A 22,291-nucleotide genomic window follows, 5' to 3' on the forward strand; every position below is an offset into this window, starting at 1 on the left:
ACACACACACACACACACACACACACACACACACGCAAACAACAGAAATTGTGCTTTTTAACTTCAAAGGAATTATTCACTTCCACAATGAACATGTGTATATCAATTACTCACCCGTAGATTACGCTGAATTCTTAAACATACATTAAATAAAGGATCCAGAAACTGAAAAATTCATGATGAATTGAAGTAATAGGGGGACATGTTTAACAACAACAAAAATATATCAAAACACCCCTTGACAAACTCTCACAAAACTCACAAAGTAAAGTCTAAGATTATTTAATCAAGCTAAGTACTTCCAAAACACATGTACTTTCGTGAAATTTTAATATTTTAATACGCTTCTTCATAAGTCCAATGCACATACAGTTAGCATGCCTGCGCTATTTCTGCAGAAATGTTTTTAAAAAGTGGCAACCTCTAAGGCTCATTAAGCCAGTGCGGAAGATCCCAGTGGCCACTTGAGGCTGAACCCAAAACAGAATGAATCCCTATAAACACCTATATTAAAATGCCCAACTTTACAGAAGAAATAAACATGTTTACAGCATGGTACAAAAGACAGTTTTGGTTTCTAAAGCTAATTTCAACTTCTATTGTATCTGCACAAGTGGTGCATTTTTTTATAACTCACCCATTTACATATTATAAAGTTCCAAAGTTACACATATTTAAGGGCGGGGTCATTTGAGTGTCATGCTGTATGCCGATAGTGTCCTTCTAAATCTGTTTTACCACTATTTAAAAACAACTCGATCAACTATATATGTTTTTAGTTTTATGCATCCATCTCACCATAAGGAATAATTACATGATATTCGTGTCTGTGGTGATTTTAAATGAAACCAAATGACAAATCCTAACAGCCTAGCTCAGGCAGCACAATACAGCAGCACACTCAACAGTACATTATTTTCTTGCTTTTTCTGCGATTTAAAATCAATTTTAATTTAACTTTATTTGACCAAGATTTCACCTGAGATTGCCAATGTCTATTTTCATTGAGACCTGCCAAAAATTGGACAAATTACAAAAAAAAGTTGCAAGGGGATCACAATTAAAAAAGCATAATAAAGCAAACGTCAATCAGTACAGCAGACATGCAAAAACAAAATCCAGCTTAAACAGAGCAATTACACTCTTCTAAGTGAAACATCTCTGGAAACTTTATGCATTAATTCCATGCTTAGGCTGTATCGATCCGTTCACAATCTTCTCCCACTCTCCCGTACGGCTGTATTATTAGCACAAAACCACAAGGGTTATATTAAGGCAGCTCTTGCGAATGCTTGTATTGATGAGCAGGACAAGTCTGCCTATAGGGCCCGTTGACTTCTTGAATTATGGTGTTTTCCTCCTGCGTCCAAACCAGTACCAGACACTGTTTGTGTGTTTGTGTAGTGACCCACACAGCAAAGGGCACAAACACCACAATGTGTTAAAGGAGACAGCCTGTCAGACTCTGAACTGCTCTGAAGTCAGGACGAACAGGAGTGTTTAGGCATCATGTAGCTCTGAAGCTTTGGGTGTCCAATTATTTTCATGCACTATTGCCCTGATTACACTCTTGATCAGGACATAGGGTTTGTCTTACTTTATTTCATCCAGAAATCCAGAAAAGTTCTGTTCTGCTTCTATCACCGTTATGCTCAATAGGTTCAATTATCTTTAGTATAATTGAGCCACTCACTGTTAACCTGTCCCGCATGACTCAATGCACCCCCTGCCTCCTTAATAACTCATAAAGTTGCAGGACACAAAGTCGTAGGACAAAAGAAAGACAGGATGGAGAAGGTGTGACATTTCTAAATGGCAATGTCCTGATGATACCCTTAGCATGTGCCAGCTTTGCCTCCATCCCCTGGTATTGGCATTTATGAGTCACCTGTTTTGCTGAGGTAGATCTCAGGGGCAAAATCATCTATTCAAAACACACACACCAGGGCATCACTCTCTCTTGTCCATTGGCAGCAGGACAGAGCTCGCAGTTGAGGGGGCAGCGGTTATTTTTCAAAGTCAAATTAGCATTGCACAACAACAGGGGAGTCTGTGAAAGGCAACAAAGACACACTCAGATCTGTAGACTGCTGGGGGCCGGCCACTGCTTTAACATTAGTGCAAAGGTTAGCAAACATTATACAGCCGGCTTTTGCTGTAAATCTGAACATTTTTCAAGCAAACTTGGCCATTTTTATACAGGTTAGGAATGGCTTAGAAAGAGTGATGAGGTAAAATAAATGACATATGTAGTGCCCACGAGTGTTCATTTAATTGTCTTTTTGTGAAATCCTTTTTATCCTTTCTCTCTGTAAAGATTTTATTGCTTGTAATTGCAGGGTCCCCCAGGAACCCCGGAAGGAGCAGGTGTCAAGGTATCACTCAAAACACTGTTCATTACAAAACAAAGTACTGACATGTGGCATTTAAAGTAGATTTGAGCTGTCTCCTCCAGTTTGATAAACCATCCCTTACCTACACTTCCAGCGAGGGTGAATTGTCAAGATGACTGAGCAGTGTTCACTGTAGCAGTCCTCCAAATCGGCGAGGAGTTTAATCATCTGCACTGAGTTGTCTGTATAAAGATGTACCGTGTGTAAGTAGTTGTCCCGAGACGGGCCAGACGTAAGTGTGACCAGACTTCTGTCCTTGACTGACATTTTTTTGTGTTTGCAGTCAGGAACGGATCTCTCTTGTCAGAAATGGCACCTTTCAGTCAATTGTAGCTGTGCAACTTAAATAGCTGTTCCCACCCCGCACCTCCTGCAGCGCGGAACAGTGTGACTTGGGGCTCCTGCTCCAAACAGACAGATGGCCATTACATACAGTGCTTTTGCAAAAAAGGGTTCTGTAATCATTTTCATGAAGACCAGGGGTGCTGTAGCTCACCAGAGGCCCATGAGATATACAGTGTAAAAAAGCTCTCAGACATGGACCTCTACCAGGCCTCCTACTGTCTTTGTTGCAACCCGCTTCCTTAACAAAACCCAAACGCAGCTCCCTCCACCCACCCACCAGGCCACCAGTGGCCCACTTGTGATCATGCTGAGAGTGAAAGCTATTGTGTAGTGGACAACCTCCTGACCGCAGCTGTTCATTTGATGTATAGGTGCGTCATTTGCTGGGGTGTCAGGCCGCAGAATTCCTCCTGCTCCCTCTGCCCAGAGGAAGGAGAAGTGTCAGCTGGTCAACCTTGAAAAAGAAAGTTGTCTGTATGAGGACACACTTATTATACCTCAAAACAAATGGATTGCAGTAGGCATACCGTAGTTGGCGGCCCAATGGACAGTGGTTTCGTTTGGATGAAAAATGACAGCATTAACATGCACTAGTAAATCAAGCTTCAGAATAAAGTGTCAATCAGAGGTTACCTTGATTAAGTTTTCATGAGTTTTCTGTAATTGGCTACTGAGTTGCAGCTTTATTATCTCACTCATATCAGTCTCATATCATAAAAACGAAGCCGTTAAACTCAAACATTCTCTTGGCAGAAAGGAAAATAGCTCTGAGATTGTGGGTTCAGCATAATTTTTGCAATTGCTCCTTTGCTTTCATGGGACTTTTCATAAATAAATGACTGTCTGAGTTTGAACACAGTGAAGAAAAAGACACCTAAAGTTAATTCCATGTGACAGTAACAAATAAATGTTGTTAAACATTGCAGGTAAAAGTACAAAAGTAGAAGGTAAACGTATAGGCTTGCTGTTCCCTTACAACATTAAAGTGACTTCAGAATGATGACAGGAAGAGTAACACATAAACCTGCAGGAGACCAAAGATACTCACTGGAGATAAGATTAAAGGCTGCATTATGATTAAATAAGTGCAAAGTCATAGTAGCATCGGACCGCGGACATGCATGCATATACGTGTTTATGTATTCACACACACAACCTCAATAACACTTGTCACTATTACAATGATGTAGTGCGACTGCAGTGAAGGAATTTGCCCAGCTGTGATTGAGGATGGTTCAACAGTCAAAGTACTAAGTTACTTTATTTATCTGGATTTTAATGTTTTTTATACAAGTTTTATTGTTAGGATCTTATTAGGTCTATTTTTGCTTTTAAGATAACACAGTTTTAAAACAAATTAAATGCTTGTTCATTGTTAAAAGCAGAACACAAAAGGGCAGTGAGGGACAATGAGGGGGGTAGCATTTTTCCAGCTGAGATGCTTTGGTTGCATCTGGATGCTATAATACGAAATATCTGCGAAGGTAAAAATGTCAGCACAAAGTAGAAGTGGAAGCACGTGGGGAGAGAGGATGGACCCACCTGTCAGTGTGGGTTAAGTATTCATTTCTCCTCTATTGTTGTTGTTATTAAGCAATGTGATGGTTGGTTTATAAACTCTATATCATTTGGTTATTGTAGAATTTGTCCCGCCCATCCCCCACTATGATTAAACAGCTGGGTAAAAAGTGACATTGACAAGCAGCTGCAGCACTTTATCAGAAGTTGAGTATTTTTTCTCAACTAAGAAGAAAAACTGCAAACATACAGAGTTTAGTGCATAATAGACACTCAGCGCCTTAACAAGCTGCTGGCATTTGTAGCAGAATGTAAATGCGCAGCACTCCCATAATTTTTTTTTTTTTTAAAGTCAAAACATGAACAAAGCGGTAGTGGCTGTCGCTTGCTATCTCCTTGCAGTTGGTTTGTCAATAGTGTGGTTTAGCAATAGTGCCGTTATCCCAACAGTCCAGTGATGCCTCCCTCCGACAACGAGTTTATGAGTTATAAAATGTAGCAGAATTGTGTATGTATTTATGTTTATCTGTGTGTATGTGTCTCTTTTTCTAAAGTTTGGTCATGTTTCATAAAATTAGAAGTTCTTTGCCTTTTTGTTATAGGCACGTTTCCCCCCTTTTGTCAATTGGTATTAATTTTGGCTCATGACCATTCTGTCCTCAAAATCTTGTGCAAGTCGATGAATCCATTTGGAAATCATGTGCCTTTTTGTTAAAGGCCAATCCCACTACCCCCTCCATAAGCAATTGGCATTAACAAAAACAAACAGACACACACACATACTTGACCTCCATGCCCAAGTTTAGCCTCCCTGGGCAAAGCCAAACAGAGAAATTTCTGTGGACTATCTGACAGAGTGACCTGTACAGCTGCTGGTTGCAGCTAATAATGTAATTTTTTAAAGACTTTTGACTCATGCTGATGACAGTCACCTGGTGTTGAGAAGAATTTTATCGGTGCTCTGATGCCTACATTAAATGTGTATGCCAGTCTTGCCATAAATGAGTCATACCCTTACATTACAGATGCATCTTTGCTTTGTCATTATAAATTCATGCTCACTGTGGATGACAAGAAAACTCTCTTGTCCCGGAGGATCACTTCACATTTTAATCTGCTAAAATGAAACAAGCACAGCTACGCATTTAAAGGAATTTACACGATCCAACTTGATACACGAGAGAAGCTAAACCGTCACATCTCAGAGAGGAATGGAGAGTATCAGTTTTCCAGGAGCAGTAATTATTGAGCAGCATCCAATATTCTCCCAACTTCTCAGTAGCCATCCTTGTGCATTTTTTAGCTCAGACAAAACGGATGCATGCAAGACTAATCTGCAGCTCATGCAGCATCTGCGTGAGCTGAGCCCCCCTCTCACTCACTCAGCAGAGTGTGAATGTTTTAAAGTGAAAAACAAAAGGTCTGTGCCGTGCATGATGTGCCGGGAAGACGGTGTCCTCATGAATCACGTCTCCAAAACTGTATCTCCCGCTGACAGTCTCAAACGGGCTCTGACAGAACACCGCAGATATTGATGGAGAGATGGAGAGGGATGCAGACAGCCTTAATTGCAGTTTGATGACTTGAGGTGCCTCATAGTCAACATATCACCCACAGACTTCCACAGGTGGACCAATTCCCTATCCTAAACACACTGGGCTTTCTCATTGTGTAAATACAGAGATAATCTGGATAAATACTGGCAGTGCAGCAGTTAATCTCATTTGAAAGGTTTATTAACTTGTTACATCCCCCTCTGCCAATAAATTGACTTTGAATGATGTTCCATAGAGATCTAATAATGATAGTGATAATATTTTGCCATGAGTCTATGCCAGAATACAGTGCATAGCATTTTACAACAAGTGACATTGCGGGCTTACAATAATTTTTCATCAGATGTGATTTACTTTGAGTCATATGTCAGTGGAAAACAATTGTCTGTGTACAGTATAATATGTGTTTTAGACAGCTACTGTTTTTTTAGCTACCTTTGCTAAAGAGACTCTCTACTCAAAAATGTGTTTTTCTTCTCTTTATATTTCCTAAAATGTCTGACCTTGACTATGCTGACTTGTATTTGTGCAAAGTTGTAAACAGTGTTTTTACATTCCTCTACTGAAGGGGGTGATGTCTGTGCACTTCCTTAAAATCTGAGACTCAAACACACCCAGGGCAAGTTAGATAAAGTATGTCACTAATACGAAAGCCAACGACTGTTACAGGAAAAGACGGGAACTGTGTATTGGCAAGGAAGCAGACTTCAACACAACACTAGCAAAGACATCTGAATCTACTGTACTTGCATATTGATAACAGTGATGTTTATATATGAAATGTTGATATTGTGTTAATAATACACATATGATAATATCATGCAAATAATCCAGTACCTCTTAAATATTTTTTTTCCTTATGTTTTCTCTATATCTAGCTCTCCCAGTGCTATTCTGGTGCCTTTTTACCCTACCGAAACCTATTGTAGCAGATATTACTATATTTTTCACAACCACTAATGCTGTGTTAGCCACTGCTGGTTAGCCTACAAGGTAACAAGCTGACAAACAGTATAAAAAAAACTGCCAACTAAACTTACCTTTCTGATATGCCTGTTAGTCACCGTTTTTGGTCCACAAAAGCATCTTCAACTGAGTGTAAGTCTGACTGAGGCTCAAACACGTGCGGCGAAATATCTCAGATATCCCTCTTAGTGTTAAGGTTAGCCATCTTAATGCGTGCTGCCCATTCAGCTGAGCGAAAGCAACTGTAATTGGCGAGGAAGAGGCCAGATCCAGAATTGTTTTAATTTGATATAGTAAAACCATGTTAAACAAAATATGTATCATTTCAGAATATTTTTTTTACACACATTTAAACATGTCTGGAGGGAGACTTTAACAAAAGGACTCTGTGCCAGCAATATATCTGTTATCAGTATAGTTGATAAGATCATGGTAAAATCAGCAGTTCCTCTAAGGATAAATTAAGTTTTATTGTATCTTTCATCTTATCTTAGGGTGGTGAAATGATCAAGTTCCCATGTGGTTGATACAGCTGAACAGAATTCAATTAGTACTCAAAGTCAATTTTGCCACTAGTCCGTCCTCCCTGCTTAAAATATTAATAGGACAATCCATCTGTTCATACATGGCAGCAGTGTCCTGACTTAATAACAGCTCATAATTTGGACGGGGAAACAGTGACTATATCTCATTAAATGAATGGCATCACAGCGGCCGCCGTTAGTGAGTGGAAGGTGTGGGGGAGGGGCTGAAGCTGAATGGCAATTATTGTTTGTTAGAGTCCAGGCGCCACTAAGGAGAGTACAAATATGCTGCAACCTCTCTCAGATGTCTCTCTGTCTCCTCAGATTGCTAAACAGATGCTCCATAATGTCTCAGCACAGAGTATCTGAAGCGTTTCCTACAAATCTGCACACATGTCACACTAAACAACAATAATCTTTTGATGAATAAGCTTTTTTTCTGTTTTGTGTGTTTGGAAAAGGAGCAAAATTATTGCACCAGATGAGCTTTATTAAGCGTGTCGGGACATGTGAAACAATGCATTTCTGTTGCTCCAGATGCGTTTGGTGAATTATTTGCCACACATCTGCTATGTAGCTAAAATAATATCTGGTAATAAGAGGGCAGGAGATGCATATAGTATGAGGAGTCTTTTGCTGGGGCTTTAAGGATGTGAGAAGTCCTCCCGCCTATACAAATCTTTTTAATTATTCATTCACTGTGTGTCTTGACCAGGTGCAAGTACATTTGTTTTACAGTTATGTTTACTTAGAGCACTCTCCATATAACTGACAGGAAGAAATCTTATTAGAAATACTCCAAGGACAGCTCACGAGCAGTCATAAAGTGCCATCTATCGGCAGACAGGGGAATGATTTTTGCATGGAAACATGCTGCAATGCAACAGGAGTTTGATGATTATCCTGATTTTAGCACTACATAGACACACAATGTTTCTTTTCCCACCAACATTATAAACTGCTTTTAGTGATGACTCCATGCTGTATTTATTTCTTACCTGTTCCTAATGTCTGCCCTTGCCTTAGTTTCACTCTCCAAGCTCTCTGTCTTTTTGCCCTGCCTCTGCTGTCAGTCACTGTCAATGATCTGCTCTGCTCACACACAGGTGGAAAGGGGTGAGTCTACAGTCCCAGGGGGGAAAGGGGAGAAAGGAGACAGAGGAGAACCCGTACGTATTTTCCCGCAGTGACATTTACAATGCCGTCATGTTACAGAGTCATTAACCAAGGCCTCCTCCCATAGGGTCAGCCAGGTGCCGAGGGGGGCGGCGGGATGAAAGGACAAAAAGTAAGTCACATCAATGTCAAGTGTCATACGTGATGATTCCCCTGTGTTTGTGCGTGTTGGGGCTCAGCCTGTGTGTGTGTGTGTGTGTGTGTGCGTGCGTGCGTGCATGCGTGCGTGTCTCGCAGAGCTTGAGGTGGTGAAGGTATGATGGTTCAATCGCTATAATTATCAGATCTCAGAGGTTACACCTCTTGAGTTAGTTATCCTCTTCAAGTCTGTTTAACCTCCAAGGGTCTTTGAAATCAACTAGCAGCAAATAATGAATCTGTAGGTGATTGTGTCTTGTTTTTTTTATAGAAGCTTTTGTTTGTATCCTTTGTTCCTGTAAGCGGGATTCATATCATATCATTCTGCTGAAAGTGTGTGCGTCTGTTTGTTTGTTTGTGTGTGTGTGTGTGTGTGTGTGTGTGTGTGGGTGTGTGTGTGTGTTAACATTATGCTGTCATGATCTGGAGTAGTGGTTATGTCATTGTTTCAATAATTGTCTCTGCTGATATGCTTTTGTATGTCTTTCTTTTATGTTTTTTTTCTATGCCCTACGGTTGTCATTGTTTTACTGTTTGTGTTTATGTGCTTTTGTCTGTATTTATGTGCTTTTGTTTTGTGTGTTTTTTTGCTTCTAATGTTTTTTATAAGTCATCAACCTGCCAGGGACTGCAGATGAAGCCTGGATGGCAAAATCAGGCACATTTACATGATGGGTCCAAGTGCTCATGTTTATCAATGAGCATTGTCCTTTCTCGCATTAAACATAAACAATTTGTCATGGTTGTACATGTTGTCATGTGTCAAGGAGGAACGTATTATTGTTTGATGCAGACAGATCCACCATCATGTAACATTAGAATAAAACAATAGATACAGGAACCATGACTACCTGTGTACACTTTTGTGCCAATCTGTCATCTATTTTGAATGTAATGACTCTATTAAATAAGCATTATTATTGATTTTTAGAATTATAGATATAGGTTAGTGGGCCCAAGCTAGACTAAGTATGCTCACATTATCAGCTATTAAACAGCTGCTGGAAAATCTTTATGTTAAATTAACACTGTGGTTAACATCTGGTTATATTTAGGCACAAAACCCACTTGGTTATGGTTAGGAAAAGATCATGTTTAAGCTTAAAACCAAGCAGCAACCTCTAAGGATGAAAATTAAGCCAAAGCGGAAGTGCCAGAAACTGCAGTTCCTCTGATGGCCACTTGAGGCTGCCTCTAAAATAGTGTTAATCCCCATAGACCCCCAAGTTACATCGCCCAACTTTACAGCAGAAATATGTTCAAAGCCTACTACGAAAAAATGGCTTTAGTCTGTGTAGCTAATTTCAACATTCATGACAATTGTACTGTGGGTAAATTTAAACTCACATGTTGAAATTTTATTAAGGTTTAAAGTTACACATTGTTAAACGTGGACTGATTGAGTGATAGGCTTTATGCTGAAAGTGTCCTCGGCTTCTCAGTCAGATCCAACTCTCACTCCTCCAGCTCCAGCCTCTCATCCAAATATGGTCACCTCCAGCTCCAAAAAACCTTGGGGCCTCAAAACAGGAGTCCACAAACCAATGGATGGAATACCTACATCCATTATTTTTTCATCAGTCTATGCTTCAAACACCTACATTTGGTAGCACCAAAGCGCCTGGAAACTCAGAAAGAGGTTGCTGAAAAAGAACATGTTTGGGGGTAGAAACACTGCTCAGAATGCCTCAATGTCCCACAAATAAATAATGTGTGTTGTTATTTGTCAGTCTCAAACAGTGTTCTGTGGTGGTTTGTAGCTTGGATGTCATCACGTCTGGTTGTTGTGTCATCTTCCACCCTCTAATGACAAAGCCAGCTCATATACATATCTCATAACAACAAGCACAACCATTTAACAGCTGATAATTGCATTCTAAGCATGCTAGTTGGTGTATCATGAGCCTTTTAACCTATATGTTTAACACTGATAACCACAACTAATGCCTATTTAATAGAGTGACAAAGTTTGAACTGGGTTAATCTAGTTAGTAGATCTTAATTGACAATTTTTACCGTCGGGTTGTGCTCCATGAAAAGTCAGAGGATCATGAAAGTCATTAGAATTAGTTGTTGAGGTATTGCACTACAATGCAAAAATTTAAAACTCATAGTAGCACTAGATGAAGAGTCAGGGGATCATCAAAGTCAGTATTACTCATCCTCTGGGAACTATGAATGTGAACAAAATTTCATGGCAATCCATCAAATTGTTATATTTCCATCTTGCGCAAAGTTATGTATCAAGAGATATTCACATCCTTAGAGCTGAGCCCCTGACATGGCTAAAAAACGATGAATTACCCGATGATGGAAGGGTACCCAAAAATGTTAAAATAAATATGAGAATAAAGCATGGTGTTTTGGAGATGAGTTGTGCAACTTGTCTGATTAAACCCTTAATTAAAGTCCTTATGTTCCCAGGATTTAGGTACTGTCCAAAAATCAGCATGATTCTCTGTCATCATGTGTATTTTGATCCAGTTCCAGATGGGGATTTAAAACTTATAAACCTTTTATGTTTGTAAAATTACACATTTAGAGGATTGTGTAAGCCTGATATGGTGCAGCATGTATTCTCTGAGTGCTTTTTAGTTGTTTATAGTACCCTATATAAACAGATGTTGTGCAATGTCTTCTTGTTTTATTAAAAGCATGTAATTTATAGCTTGTAAATTATGAATAGGAGAATGGAGGCTCCCAAATGCAATGCATCACAATTAAGAGCCATCTATGGGTCCCTGGAGCACCCATTAAAAAGTATATATACGCACACCTTAAGTACGTTCTGCATGATGCACATGAAGTGCATTTCATTGAAGAATGCTTTTCTTTAATGTTTTCTTTTCCCTCATCTCACAGCTCTTCTCGCATCACTTGAGTTAGCCAGTATTTTCTCTGAAGTCTGGTCATGTTATTGCCTCCTTTGTCGTTGTTCCAAACCCTATTGATGTTTCAGGTCACCTGTGGCAACTTGGTTTTAGAAGTAGTTTCTCAAGGGCAATTTTTATGCTGTGTATTTTTTTTTTTTATATTTTTGTACCTGTTTTTTGTCGCTGCCTGTATGTCTCTCTGTCTGTCAGTCTCTTACAGCAATTGATATAATGTTTCTGTTGTATCAACAGGGAGATGTTGGTCCTCCCGGTCCCCCTGGTCCTGTAAGTACAATATAGTATTGAATATTGTTCATTGTCATTATTATTCATTGTAATTGTTCATTATTAGATTTTATCTGTGTTTTCTCACACGGGACACACAGTACCATGTTGGTGACTTGTGCTGTGTTCCCACAATGAGCAACACAGCAACAAGCTACACATCATTTTCAATGGAAGCTGTCGTCCTGTCAACAGTTTTATAGATGTGTCTTTTACTCTTGTAGCCCATTGGGAAAATGCTTTTTGGTCATATGGGATTTTTTTGCTGCAATACCATGAGGGCCACTGGGAAAAATTGGCTGCGATGCTTGGCGACTAGCCTGCTACAAACTGATGCCCGGCGCTCATCGCTGGGGACGGTTGTGATGCGCTACAAATCAAAGTTGAGCTGTAGCTCTTGAATTACGTGGCAAAGTCACAACCAATCGTATCTCTTTGTTTCTAGCAGGGTAATGTGTTATTTAACGTAGTTAGCTGATGCGATGCTAGCTTTTTGTTTATTGCACACAGGGTACAGTGGGGTGGTGAAATGTGATGTTAAAATGGAGCTCAGATATTGACCAGAAGCATAGATATTTCTTTGGCCAAATACAAACTTTAGATAACACTCAGTCAAGGTGCTTTGTGGCATGTAGCAGACAAACATAAGCCCGTGATGGCGTAACCAGGTTAACGAGCGCTGGAGCAACACTTAAATTGTGATTTCATGATAAGGTAGATGGTCATTTGTTGCTCATAGTGTTAATACAGCATTACATATAAAGATATAATTTTAACATCAGTGCTTTGTTCTCTGTGACCAACATATGAAATTTTGCATCAGTTGTTCACATCCAACTATAAAACATTGGGGACTGTGGAGGCAAAAGCAACAGCAGTGCAGTGTTTACCCTTACTGTCACAACTCCATCCTGTAACCAGCTCCCATTCTTTGACAAGCCAGCAGATTTGTTCTATCTTTAGATATATAGTGTTAAAAAAAATCCCTTTTTTTCTGTGCGAACAGTGGATCAGTGATGATAAAGGGCATGAGACATGGGCAGACTTTTCTAAGGCAGTTGAGATTAGTTGTGTTGAAATTCTCCAAGGAAGAGCCTCCTTTTTTTCAGGTAATGAACTCACCAATATTTGGCAGCAGTCTCACAGTGAGTGATTTTTTTTTTTAGCCCTGTACATAGCAAAGAAATAAACACAAAAGAGCTTGCACAGGCACTGAGAGCTGCTAACTGTGATTTCTTTATCATATCTAGTATCAAATTAACACATTTGCGCCGGCCATCACCCACTGGTGTCATAATCTTTTGCTTGGAACAAAAAAAAGTGTGAATTAATGGGGGCCATGCAGGACACGACCTGTTTATAATGTTTATAATTGTAAATTATAGTGCAAGGATTTTTGTTGGAAGACACAGGCTTTTAGTGGAGAAACAGATAAAAGCGGAGAAGCCCTGACGTCATGCTGGCTGTCTGATGTGCGCTGAAGGTGACACAGGGTGGGTGGTGCAGGGATGGTGGAACTCATTGGTTAGACGTTTTGAAGTCAAAATCATACTGTGACAAATCAATGAAAGATCTGCGAGGGGGCAGTAAAGACTTGGAAGGCATGCTGCAACTATTAAGTACACTTGAAAATAAAAAATATAAATTGAACAGCATCAAATGAAAACATGGTGTTGGAGCCCACGTGTCACAAAGTTGAGGGGTTTGACATTTAGATGACTCTGTCCTAATGGGTTTTGTTCTAAAGACTTGCTGCCTATTGAGCCGCTGAAGGCTTCAGACATGAGCTTGGAAACAAAGTTTGATGGCTTTCATTCTTATTCTCATTGCTTGTTAGAAAGCAATTCATATGGAAATTTGACAACTTAATTATACAGCGAACAAATATCACTCACCCTCCACTGGTTTCACTGGTTTCTGTCTCACCAACAAAAAGTCTACTCCCTTAATAAGAAGAGATATCAATGTAGGCGGTTTTAATGGCTGTTCAAAACATTCAGGTTTTGCTTTGCAATTATTTTTGAATAGTTGTCTCTTTTTCCCTGAATTTCATTTAAACTTAGGGAGAAAGATAAAGAAATGTTGAAACACTCACTTGTGTTTTGTCATTGTTGTGTAGTGAGGTATGAGCCACCCAGGATATAGGAGATGTATACTGTACCATAGCACACAGTGGAGGGGAAAACATTAGTCATTTGATAAATGAGGCTGTTTGAATATTTAGTGCCAGTCTCTGTCTGTGCTCCCTGCTTTCCCGTGGCAGATAATTTTGGCAGTTAAGCATTGATTTCCCTTACACAGCAGAAGCAAGGGTTTGGATCATTACCCTCCCTTCATAAACCTTCTTGTGCCTCTGTTTATTAGTGACGGGGAGGAGCAGTGAGCTTACAGGCATGCACGGCCATCACTTCCCTGAACGCCCTTAAAGTGGCAAAACAGTCTTTTCAGCTCCGAGACTGTCCTGCTTTTTATTGCTGCTTGTATTGCTTTACAATAGAGTTTTATCATCTATTAAACTGAATCTGTTTTTCCAAGCTGAGCAAAATTCTAAACAGCGTTTTACTTCTTTTGAGAAAGAAGTCTAGCAGAAATTTCTGATCTGGTAACATAGTGGTGGACCTTAGACACTGTTTAACATCTGAGACACAAAAATTGACAGCAGCTGCTTTGGTGAGTGACTGCAGGTTGAAGGTGGACCAATTATGTGGACACTCCACTGGGGCTGTAGGAGATTCAGTACCTTACTGAAGGTTATTCTGACCATTGCTGCTGAAGGAGGGCTTCATGTCAAGTTAATTTGTATAGCCCTTAATCACAGTAACACTCTCAAAGGGCTCACTGGCACACATTAGTCCAGAAACAAGGGCACCTGCACAGGTGGACAAAAAAAAACCTGCCATGGAGTCACAGATCTGTTCCCCATCTGGATATGGCTTTCAGATCCAAGATTGCTTCTATTCTCTCTCGCTTCTCTTATCATTATGCTAAAACCACCCAAGACTGAACTGGTTATAGCTGCATATGGGGGTGAAACATGCGGTTAACACAGCACAGAGGGCCTGAGGGCATTTAGATGTAATGAGTACTGATGATTATAGATAGATAATTAGATTTTCTCTCCAGATTGCTTTGCTCATTTTTTAATACATTGGGCTTTAAACACTGGCCTCTCTTTTGAAACCTTTTCGTGCAGTTAGAAAAAAGGCCACTAGACATCTCGGATGCTGAACATGCTTTTCTGTCTATAAATCTGTTGATTAAAAATGCATTTGCATGAGGCTTTAGTGGTGTAAAGGTATTATGGTATACCAGCGTGTTTAAAGATCCAGGAGGTATGATTTTCATTGCCATCAAAAATTACAAACTCCTTGTAAAATACTTGTAATTTTATATGCTACTGGAAAAAAAAAGAAAATACAGACACTCATCTTTTTGTTAAACTGATACAGAGATGCTGTATTTAGGCAATGTAGTACATAGTATGCACCACCAGAGGGCAGTCTCTTCTAGGAGAACCATAGAAAGGACGTAAAGATATGCAACACGTCTCCACTTACTACAAAAATGAAGCCAAAATACCCAGCTGACATCATTTGAAGCCAGAGTGAGTGCAGTAGCGATCTCCAGGGTATCAAGTTCCCGTCCATAAACCTGTACAATTAATCGCAAGCAGGGCCATTGATCACAAGCGCACCAATTTCCACACACAGTTGTCAGTCATGTTGTCAAATCCCAATATTTAGCATCAAATTACAAGTTAAGTAGTCAAGTACGGTTGCTTTGCCACTACAACAAGGTCGTAACGTTGTGTGCTGCATTGTTCGGCATGATGACATACTGTAGTTAATTTGGTAGCAGTTGGTAGCAACAGACACATAAAAGCTTCAAAGTTTGTGAGTGGGGTATTTACTGACTTATTTTGTGTCACTGAACAAAATGTGAAAGCTCTTAAGCAGAAGGCTTATTACCAAAAACCCATTTAAAAAATACACTGACTTTAAGACGAGGGAACCGGAGGTGCTGAAAGGCTAATTCATTTCTGGGTTTAAGGGTTTATTGGCCATAACTGTTCAAACTCAGCGAGACTTAAATAAACTGGCTAACTACATATCAGACACACACAGGATTATAGGGTAGAAAATGTCATACTTGCACACATATATTTTTTACACAAAATATATACCATATATCCTGTTATAAGAAAGTAATAAAGGTAGGAAAAAATAAATACCGCCCAGGTCTAGTTTGCATCTACACTTGTATTAAATGTGGTCACTTGCGTCAGTAGTTTGGCCATTAAGTAGCAATCAAGCCACAGTGTGTCCTGGGTGTATTTATAACATCAAGTGCTATCAGAGTGCTTTCTGATTTGCTGTGACATTAACGCCAGGTCTTTGATTTGATGTGTGACCTGTACAAAGAGTGTTATGAGGATCAAGTAACTCTGTAAAAACACTTTGAATCCTGGTAATTGCTGCTTTGATATGGCATTTGTCCTCTTCAGCTGCAGTCAGTACTTCGAGGCATCAGTCCACCTCAGCTGGTTTGTCTAGACCTTTCTCCTTTCACTTCATTTGATTTAGTTGTAGAAGTCTCTGCTCCATAACCCAATATCTGAGCTTTACTGATGATATAATAGAAACATTAAAACATTTTATTTAGATTCATTACATATTTGTGAATCAAGAAAGTGTTTTTCCTTCTATAATACCTGTAAAAATAATCAGAAGACTTGCTTTTGGATTTTTACTTGCCACAATTGCGAGATCAGTGGGGACTGTTTTGTGAACATTCATCTCTCTTCTCTTTTTCATTACTTCTAGGTGATGACAGCTCATGGATTAAGACAGATCTCTGGAACTGTAAGTGGCTGTTTATACTATAAAATTTTAAATGTTTATGTATCTGTGGTTCCTCTTCAAATTGTACACAGAGTACACTTGAGTCAGATTCTGAATTGGTCTGCTTTCTCTTGTGTTTGAGGATGAAATGAAAGAGAAGACCCAAAAGGGAGAAAAGGGAGATGAGGTAACTATTCTCCTGGTTGTTATTTCTCAGTAAATACAGTTTAACCACAAGAAACTCAGTATTATTTTTCATTTCATCCAACATTTGACAGCATAGCAGGAGAACTGTTTCCATTTCTTATTATGTAACATCAACAAAAGCCATTTAATTTTGACATTTGATTCGGAAAGAACAATTGAACATCACCTGCTGTTCGGATGAGTTCCATGTCGGCTTCGTGCTCCGCAGAGGGTGGAGCGCAGAATAAATTGTTGTACAATTATTGTTTGGACCTCTAAACAACAGATGCATCTACTTGAGGCAAGCAGATTACAAAGACCACTGATGCAGCTATTGACCGAACATCAAAAGACTGCCAGATAAATGACAAAGAAAAACAATTACATTTAGAGAAAATAAGAATCTGCAGATGAAAGGAGATTTACTGAATTGTAGCAGGCATGAAAACCAAATACTCAGCGTACGACCATGATAAGTGTAAGAGGTATGAAGGAAAAAGCAAAAAATGTTCTCTATGGTATCTCAGAGGTAATTCTTTTTTTTTTTAAAGTTACTTCTTTGATTGTATTCGCACTCTGAGAACAAAGAAGGAAACTTAGCAAAGGAAAAACTGTTCTTAACCTTCACATAGTATGAAAGCTAACTTCATGAAGGTCCTTGAGGAAATTTTTTAAGCCTTATCCAGCAAGAGGAATGGCTTACTTGACTGTTTTCATTATGCAAGTCTTGAGAGATGATGGCTGTCTCTCTCCTTTGCTTTCAACAGGGGGAGAAAGGAGCTCAAGGACCGCAAGGCTTTAAGGTAACTTGTTGAGACTTTGCACTTGCACTAGAACCTGAGCATCAACATCCACTGCCAACCATAGACAGTGTAAAAGATGTTGATGTAGCCTCTGGCTGTGAAAAGTGCAGCCAATGCTGAAGTGCTTTCAACCTGCTTTCCTTCTAATGACCATTAGGGTGCGACTCCACGACTGACAAAAAGAAATCAGATTATATAAAAGACAGTATGTGGGGATATCAGTTTTGTTTTGTTCATTAATCGGTACTAAACGGTTAGTTTTAGTGAAAACAAAAAGATGTTAAATACGAAACAGCTGTTCCCTTTAATCCAGCAGTTCATTGATTATATAAATGACAATATGTAGGGATGTCAGTTTTGTTTTGTTCATTAACCGGTACTAAACATGTCATTTTTGTGAAAATAAAAAGATGTAAAATATGAAACAGCTGCTTTAGTCCAGCACTTCATTGACTCAGTGAGCTTAAGCGCTGCATTTCCAAGCACTAGCTATTCATGGGATTTTGTTTTGTATAATAAAATTGTTAAAGTAATCTTCGGTGGATAACCTGTCACATCATGAAATGTAACGACAAACGACAAATTTTCTGAAGCCGTCAGCAAATCATAGCACTAATATGCGTCAGTGTGTGAAAACATTTTGTTTACCAGCGCATACGTTTCTTCATTTTGTCCTGGCAATCTCTCCCTTTGTGCTAGTTGAAGTTATATTTGAATTTATAGAATTTGAATCTGATGTGATTGCACAATGGCAAGTTGGGCATAACCTAACTAAGACATAAACCTAACAATATTTGTACACACGAAAAAAAGGAAAGTCTCAGTCAGAGTCAGCTCGACTCTCTCGTCTAAATATGGTCACTTCTGTCTCCAAAAATCCAAGGTAGTGACAGCCAAAATGCCAAACTCGAAACTTCAAAATGATAGTCCACAAACACATGGATGATGTCACGGTGGCTACACCCACTTCTTTTAGACAGTCTATGCTGCCAACAAAGTAAGGTTTCAGGGTCTTTTATTTCCACTGAGTATCACTCTGTGCAGCCTTTCACAGTGTCAGGCTGTAAAGAGTATACAGATTCTTTTTAAAAGCCATTTTTGTTGTAGAAAAAATTCTTTCTTTGACTACAACATTCTTAGATCTTCGTGCCTCTCCAAACTTTTGTGTCTTGAATCCACATATTCTGTTATAACAAGCCACGTCCATATTCCTGCCTCCCCAAAACCTCTCACTTACCCTTTTTTGGTCCTGTCACAGGGAAACATGGGGCCTCCAGGACTGAAAGGAGATCCAGGACCAGAGGTGAGTCCGTGCATTTATCTAATTTCAGCTGTGCCACTCACAGCGGTTCAAATAAAGATGCCTAAAAACCTCCTGAACATAAACAACAATGAGATGAAGGTTGCTTAGGTTTAGGCCATTAATGATAGTTGGGGGGGTCCCGAAATTTTGATCTTTTACGAGTTGGACAGTGTCTTAGATAATTTGATGTTATTTGTAAAAATACAAATAACAGCAGGTTCAAGTGAATATAACTTGCAAATGGAAATGTGCAGTAAACATCTCATTATGATACTTAGCTTATGGCCCGCAGGTCAAATCTGGTCTCCAGTAGGGTGTCGTGTGGCCCCCCAACTATTTTCTAATACAAAATAAAAATAAAGTGATTCAAGCTAGAATTTCTTTTGTACTTCCAGATTACATAAGTTGCCAGAGTGCAAAAATAGCATCAAAACAGAGCTTGTTTATTTTAAAAGTGGCAGTGGAGGATCCCCCACACCTCCCGACAGAGGTCTTAGCTAAGCCCTTTATGTCCTACAATCCTAGCAACGTGCTAAAATCCTAGAAATGTTCAGAAATCCTAGAAATAACCCAAAATCCTAAAAACACTCCAGAATCCGAGAAAAATCTTAAAATCTTAGAAACATGCTAAAATCCTTAGAAACTTCCTGAAATTCTAGAAACGTCCGAAAGTCCTAAAAACATATATGGATCTGTTGCAACCAGCCCCTGGCCTCCTCCATTTGCAAAATGTCCCCCAAGCAAAGCAAATTGAGTATCCCTTTGTTATGGTCATCATTTCTGTGTAATATGAAGATGAATGCAAATGAATAATTGCATACTATACTTTTAACAAGCTAATGCCTATATTAGTATTGGAAGTGAATTCACTCTAAACCAGCTCATTGAAATTAATTAACTGTAAACTCTTATAATTGAGCATACTAGATTATATTTTTGAACTTGGTTCATTAAATTGTTATGAAACAGTCATAATTGTTCCAATACCTTTTTATTCCAGTCATGAAAAAGGGTGTATAGATAGCAGCCAGCATGCTGATGCTTGTGTACTCCTTTTCTCAGTTGTTATCATTCAACGTAAGCTCAGTTTCCATGGTAATATGTGGATCGTTCAGTTCATCCTTGTATACAAAGACAATAATGAGTTGAAAAGGGGGAATGCATATAAAGAGCTTATCTAGAATAACAGCATAACCACAATAGCAGCTTGTATATGAAACAAGTACAAAAACTACTGCTGCTTGATGATATGATCGTCATTATCTGTATGTCAATGATATCCTCGACATACAGAAATTACCATGAAACTAACCATGGATTATTGAAAAGGTAGCAGGGGCGGCACTTAAACAACAGTTATTTGAAATACTCTCGAAAGTCGTGTTCACAGTGTAGCTGGCTGGGCTGTGACATTTGAAAGCCCAGGCAATTCTGTCACCAAACAAAAGGAAAAAATAGCCCAAAGTCTCAGTTTCCCTTTGTGTTTTGCCAGGGCAAGCAAGGCCTGCCTGGACCCACCGGACTCCCAGGACTCCCAGGCGAGCCAGTAAGTATATTGGCGCTAGATACTAGCACTTCATGTCAAGCCTTCTTTTCTTTCATTGCCTTATCTGTCACCTTGCCATATCCTCTACTCTGTACTCGGCCTGCCAAAATGAAAGAGAGAGATAAACAGATAAACCTCAACAGGCAGAGACAGAGAGGAAGTAGGGAGAAAAGTCCAGAATTTTTACACAGACGATCAGTAATCAAATTTAAGAATTAATTAGTGGAAAGAGGCAAATCTAAGCGCTTTATGCCAGGAACGGAGGCAGAGGCTCAATCTGTTCTCCACACCTGCTTCGGTAATGAGCATCTGTCTTTACTCAAAAGCAGGGAGGGAAAAGAGGCATTTCATAAATCCTGGCTAAGGGAAATTATGTTGGAACACGGCAGCCCGCTGAAGCAGTGAGGAGGAGGAGATAAATGTGTGTGAGGAGATGAAGGCCTGGTGATAGATGTGTCTCTTTTCACCACTGTTTACAGGGCTCGCCAGGGGAGTCAGGGGTGCCTGGGAGAGATGGCCTGAAAGGAGAAAAGGTAGGTAAACTTCAAATCAAGTTCTAACCTCAAAGAAAAAATATGAAGCTATGATGTTTTATCACAGGTTGAACATGCGAGACAACTTGTGAAGACACCTTTCAGATTGCTTGCCCTGCATGCCACTCTCAATCATGTTGTAACTTTGTGTTCCCGCCTCTGATGCCTCCGACTGCGCTGTTATTTGTACACAAATTTTCTTGCAGTAGTGTTTGTTCCCAATACTGTTCTGAAAGTGGAAGAGTGCGCAGTTGACATGCATATTTGATGGGGTTTGTCACTTGTCAAAACAAACGAAGCTGTACTCAGGACTCCCCACCCACTGGAGTCACTCTGTTACACTCAAGGGCAGAGAAATGAAACCTAAAGTGCTTTAGCCTCCTACATCCATTCACATTTAAGTCCTCCTTTGTCATCTTTGCTGCACTGATGCTACCTCTGATCCAAGAGGCAGCTCTGGTTCTACATTCATGTGTGGTTGTCTATAAATACGGTAAATGTGATAAAACAATGTCTGTACCTTGAATATGAAGCTGGAGTCAGGGCACATTTATCTTAGCATAAACACTTGGAGCAGGGTGTGCAGCTCCTGCCAAGCTCTTTGGATAGTTACAAGAAATCTGCCTTACAGGCTATGCTCTGTTATTAGGTAAAGCAGTGCTTTAAGCTAAATGTCAGCAGGCTAACATGCTCACAGTGACTATGCTAACATGCTGAGTTTTTAGAGGATGTTTTTTTTACCATGTTTATCATAGTTTTGCTTGTGAAAAGCTAGAATTAATTTGCTTATAGGCAAAGTACAACTGAGGCTTATGGGAATGTCATTAGCTTTTGTAGGTATATCTGGTCACAAACTGACGTATTGGGAAAATTCTGGCCTCATGATGCCACTTCAGAAAAAGCCAGATGATCACCAACGTCAATAGGATGCATCCTCAGTGGACCATAAATATTTGCAGAAGAATGAATCACAATCGATCTGTGTCAAGTCCAGAGTGGTGAACCAACATACAGTACTGTCTATGTGAGAAGTTTGCCTTCGGGGCTTTTTGTCAGAAAAGGATTTTTTGATTAAGTCTTAAAAAAAACATTGTGGTTTAGTTTGAGATGAATAGATTTCTACCCAAAAACCTTGAAGAAAAGCATGTTCATGTGTCATCCGTGAGGTGTCATCCCCATGTTCTCAGAAGAGCATGTGCGTTTCTGTTTAGTTTTGCATTTTCAATTTGCACATACAGCATGAGTGGAAATGCTAAAAATATGATAAATGTTCAGATATCACAATAAAGTTTTTACGCTTTAGGA

At 39.5% G+C, this 22,291-nt stretch overlaps 1 protein-coding gene across 2 annotated transcripts in view; it reads left to right on the forward strand.

Moving 5' to 3' along the window:
* The window catches only part of col19a1 (collagen, type XIX, alpha 1), a 129,615-nt gene that overhangs the window by 69,536 nt on the left and 37,788 nt on the right, over nt 1–22,291 (forward strand). For both annotated transcript variants that reach the window (XM_088086536.1, XM_042502335.2), the window contains exons 18-27: nt 2,340–2,375; nt 8,409–8,471; nt 8,546–8,590; nt 11,742–11,774; nt 16,598–16,636; nt 16,758–16,802; nt 17,569–17,604; nt 18,863–18,907; nt 20,400–20,453; nt 20,933–20,986. In XM_088086536.1, the coding sequence (XP_087942662.1) occupies nt 2,340–2,375; nt 8,409–8,471; nt 8,546–8,590; nt 11,742–11,774; nt 16,598–16,636; nt 16,758–16,802; nt 17,569–17,604; nt 18,863–18,907; nt 20,400–20,453; nt 20,933–20,986 (450 nt within the window). The remainder of the gene's footprint in view (nt 1–2,339; nt 2,376–8,408; nt 8,472–8,545; nt 8,591–11,741; nt 11,775–16,597; nt 16,637–16,757; nt 16,803–17,568; nt 17,605–18,862; nt 18,908–20,399; nt 20,454–20,932; nt 20,987–22,291) is intronic.

The sequence above is a fragment of the Plectropomus leopardus genome, chromosome 13, assembly GCF_026936395.1.
Source record: "Plectropomus leopardus strain MGB_pleo_1.0 chromosome 13, ASM2693639v1, whole genome shotgun sequence".
In the NCBI taxonomy this organism is placed as follows: Eukaryota; Metazoa; Chordata; class Actinopteri; order Perciformes; family Serranidae; genus Plectropomus; species Plectropomus leopardus.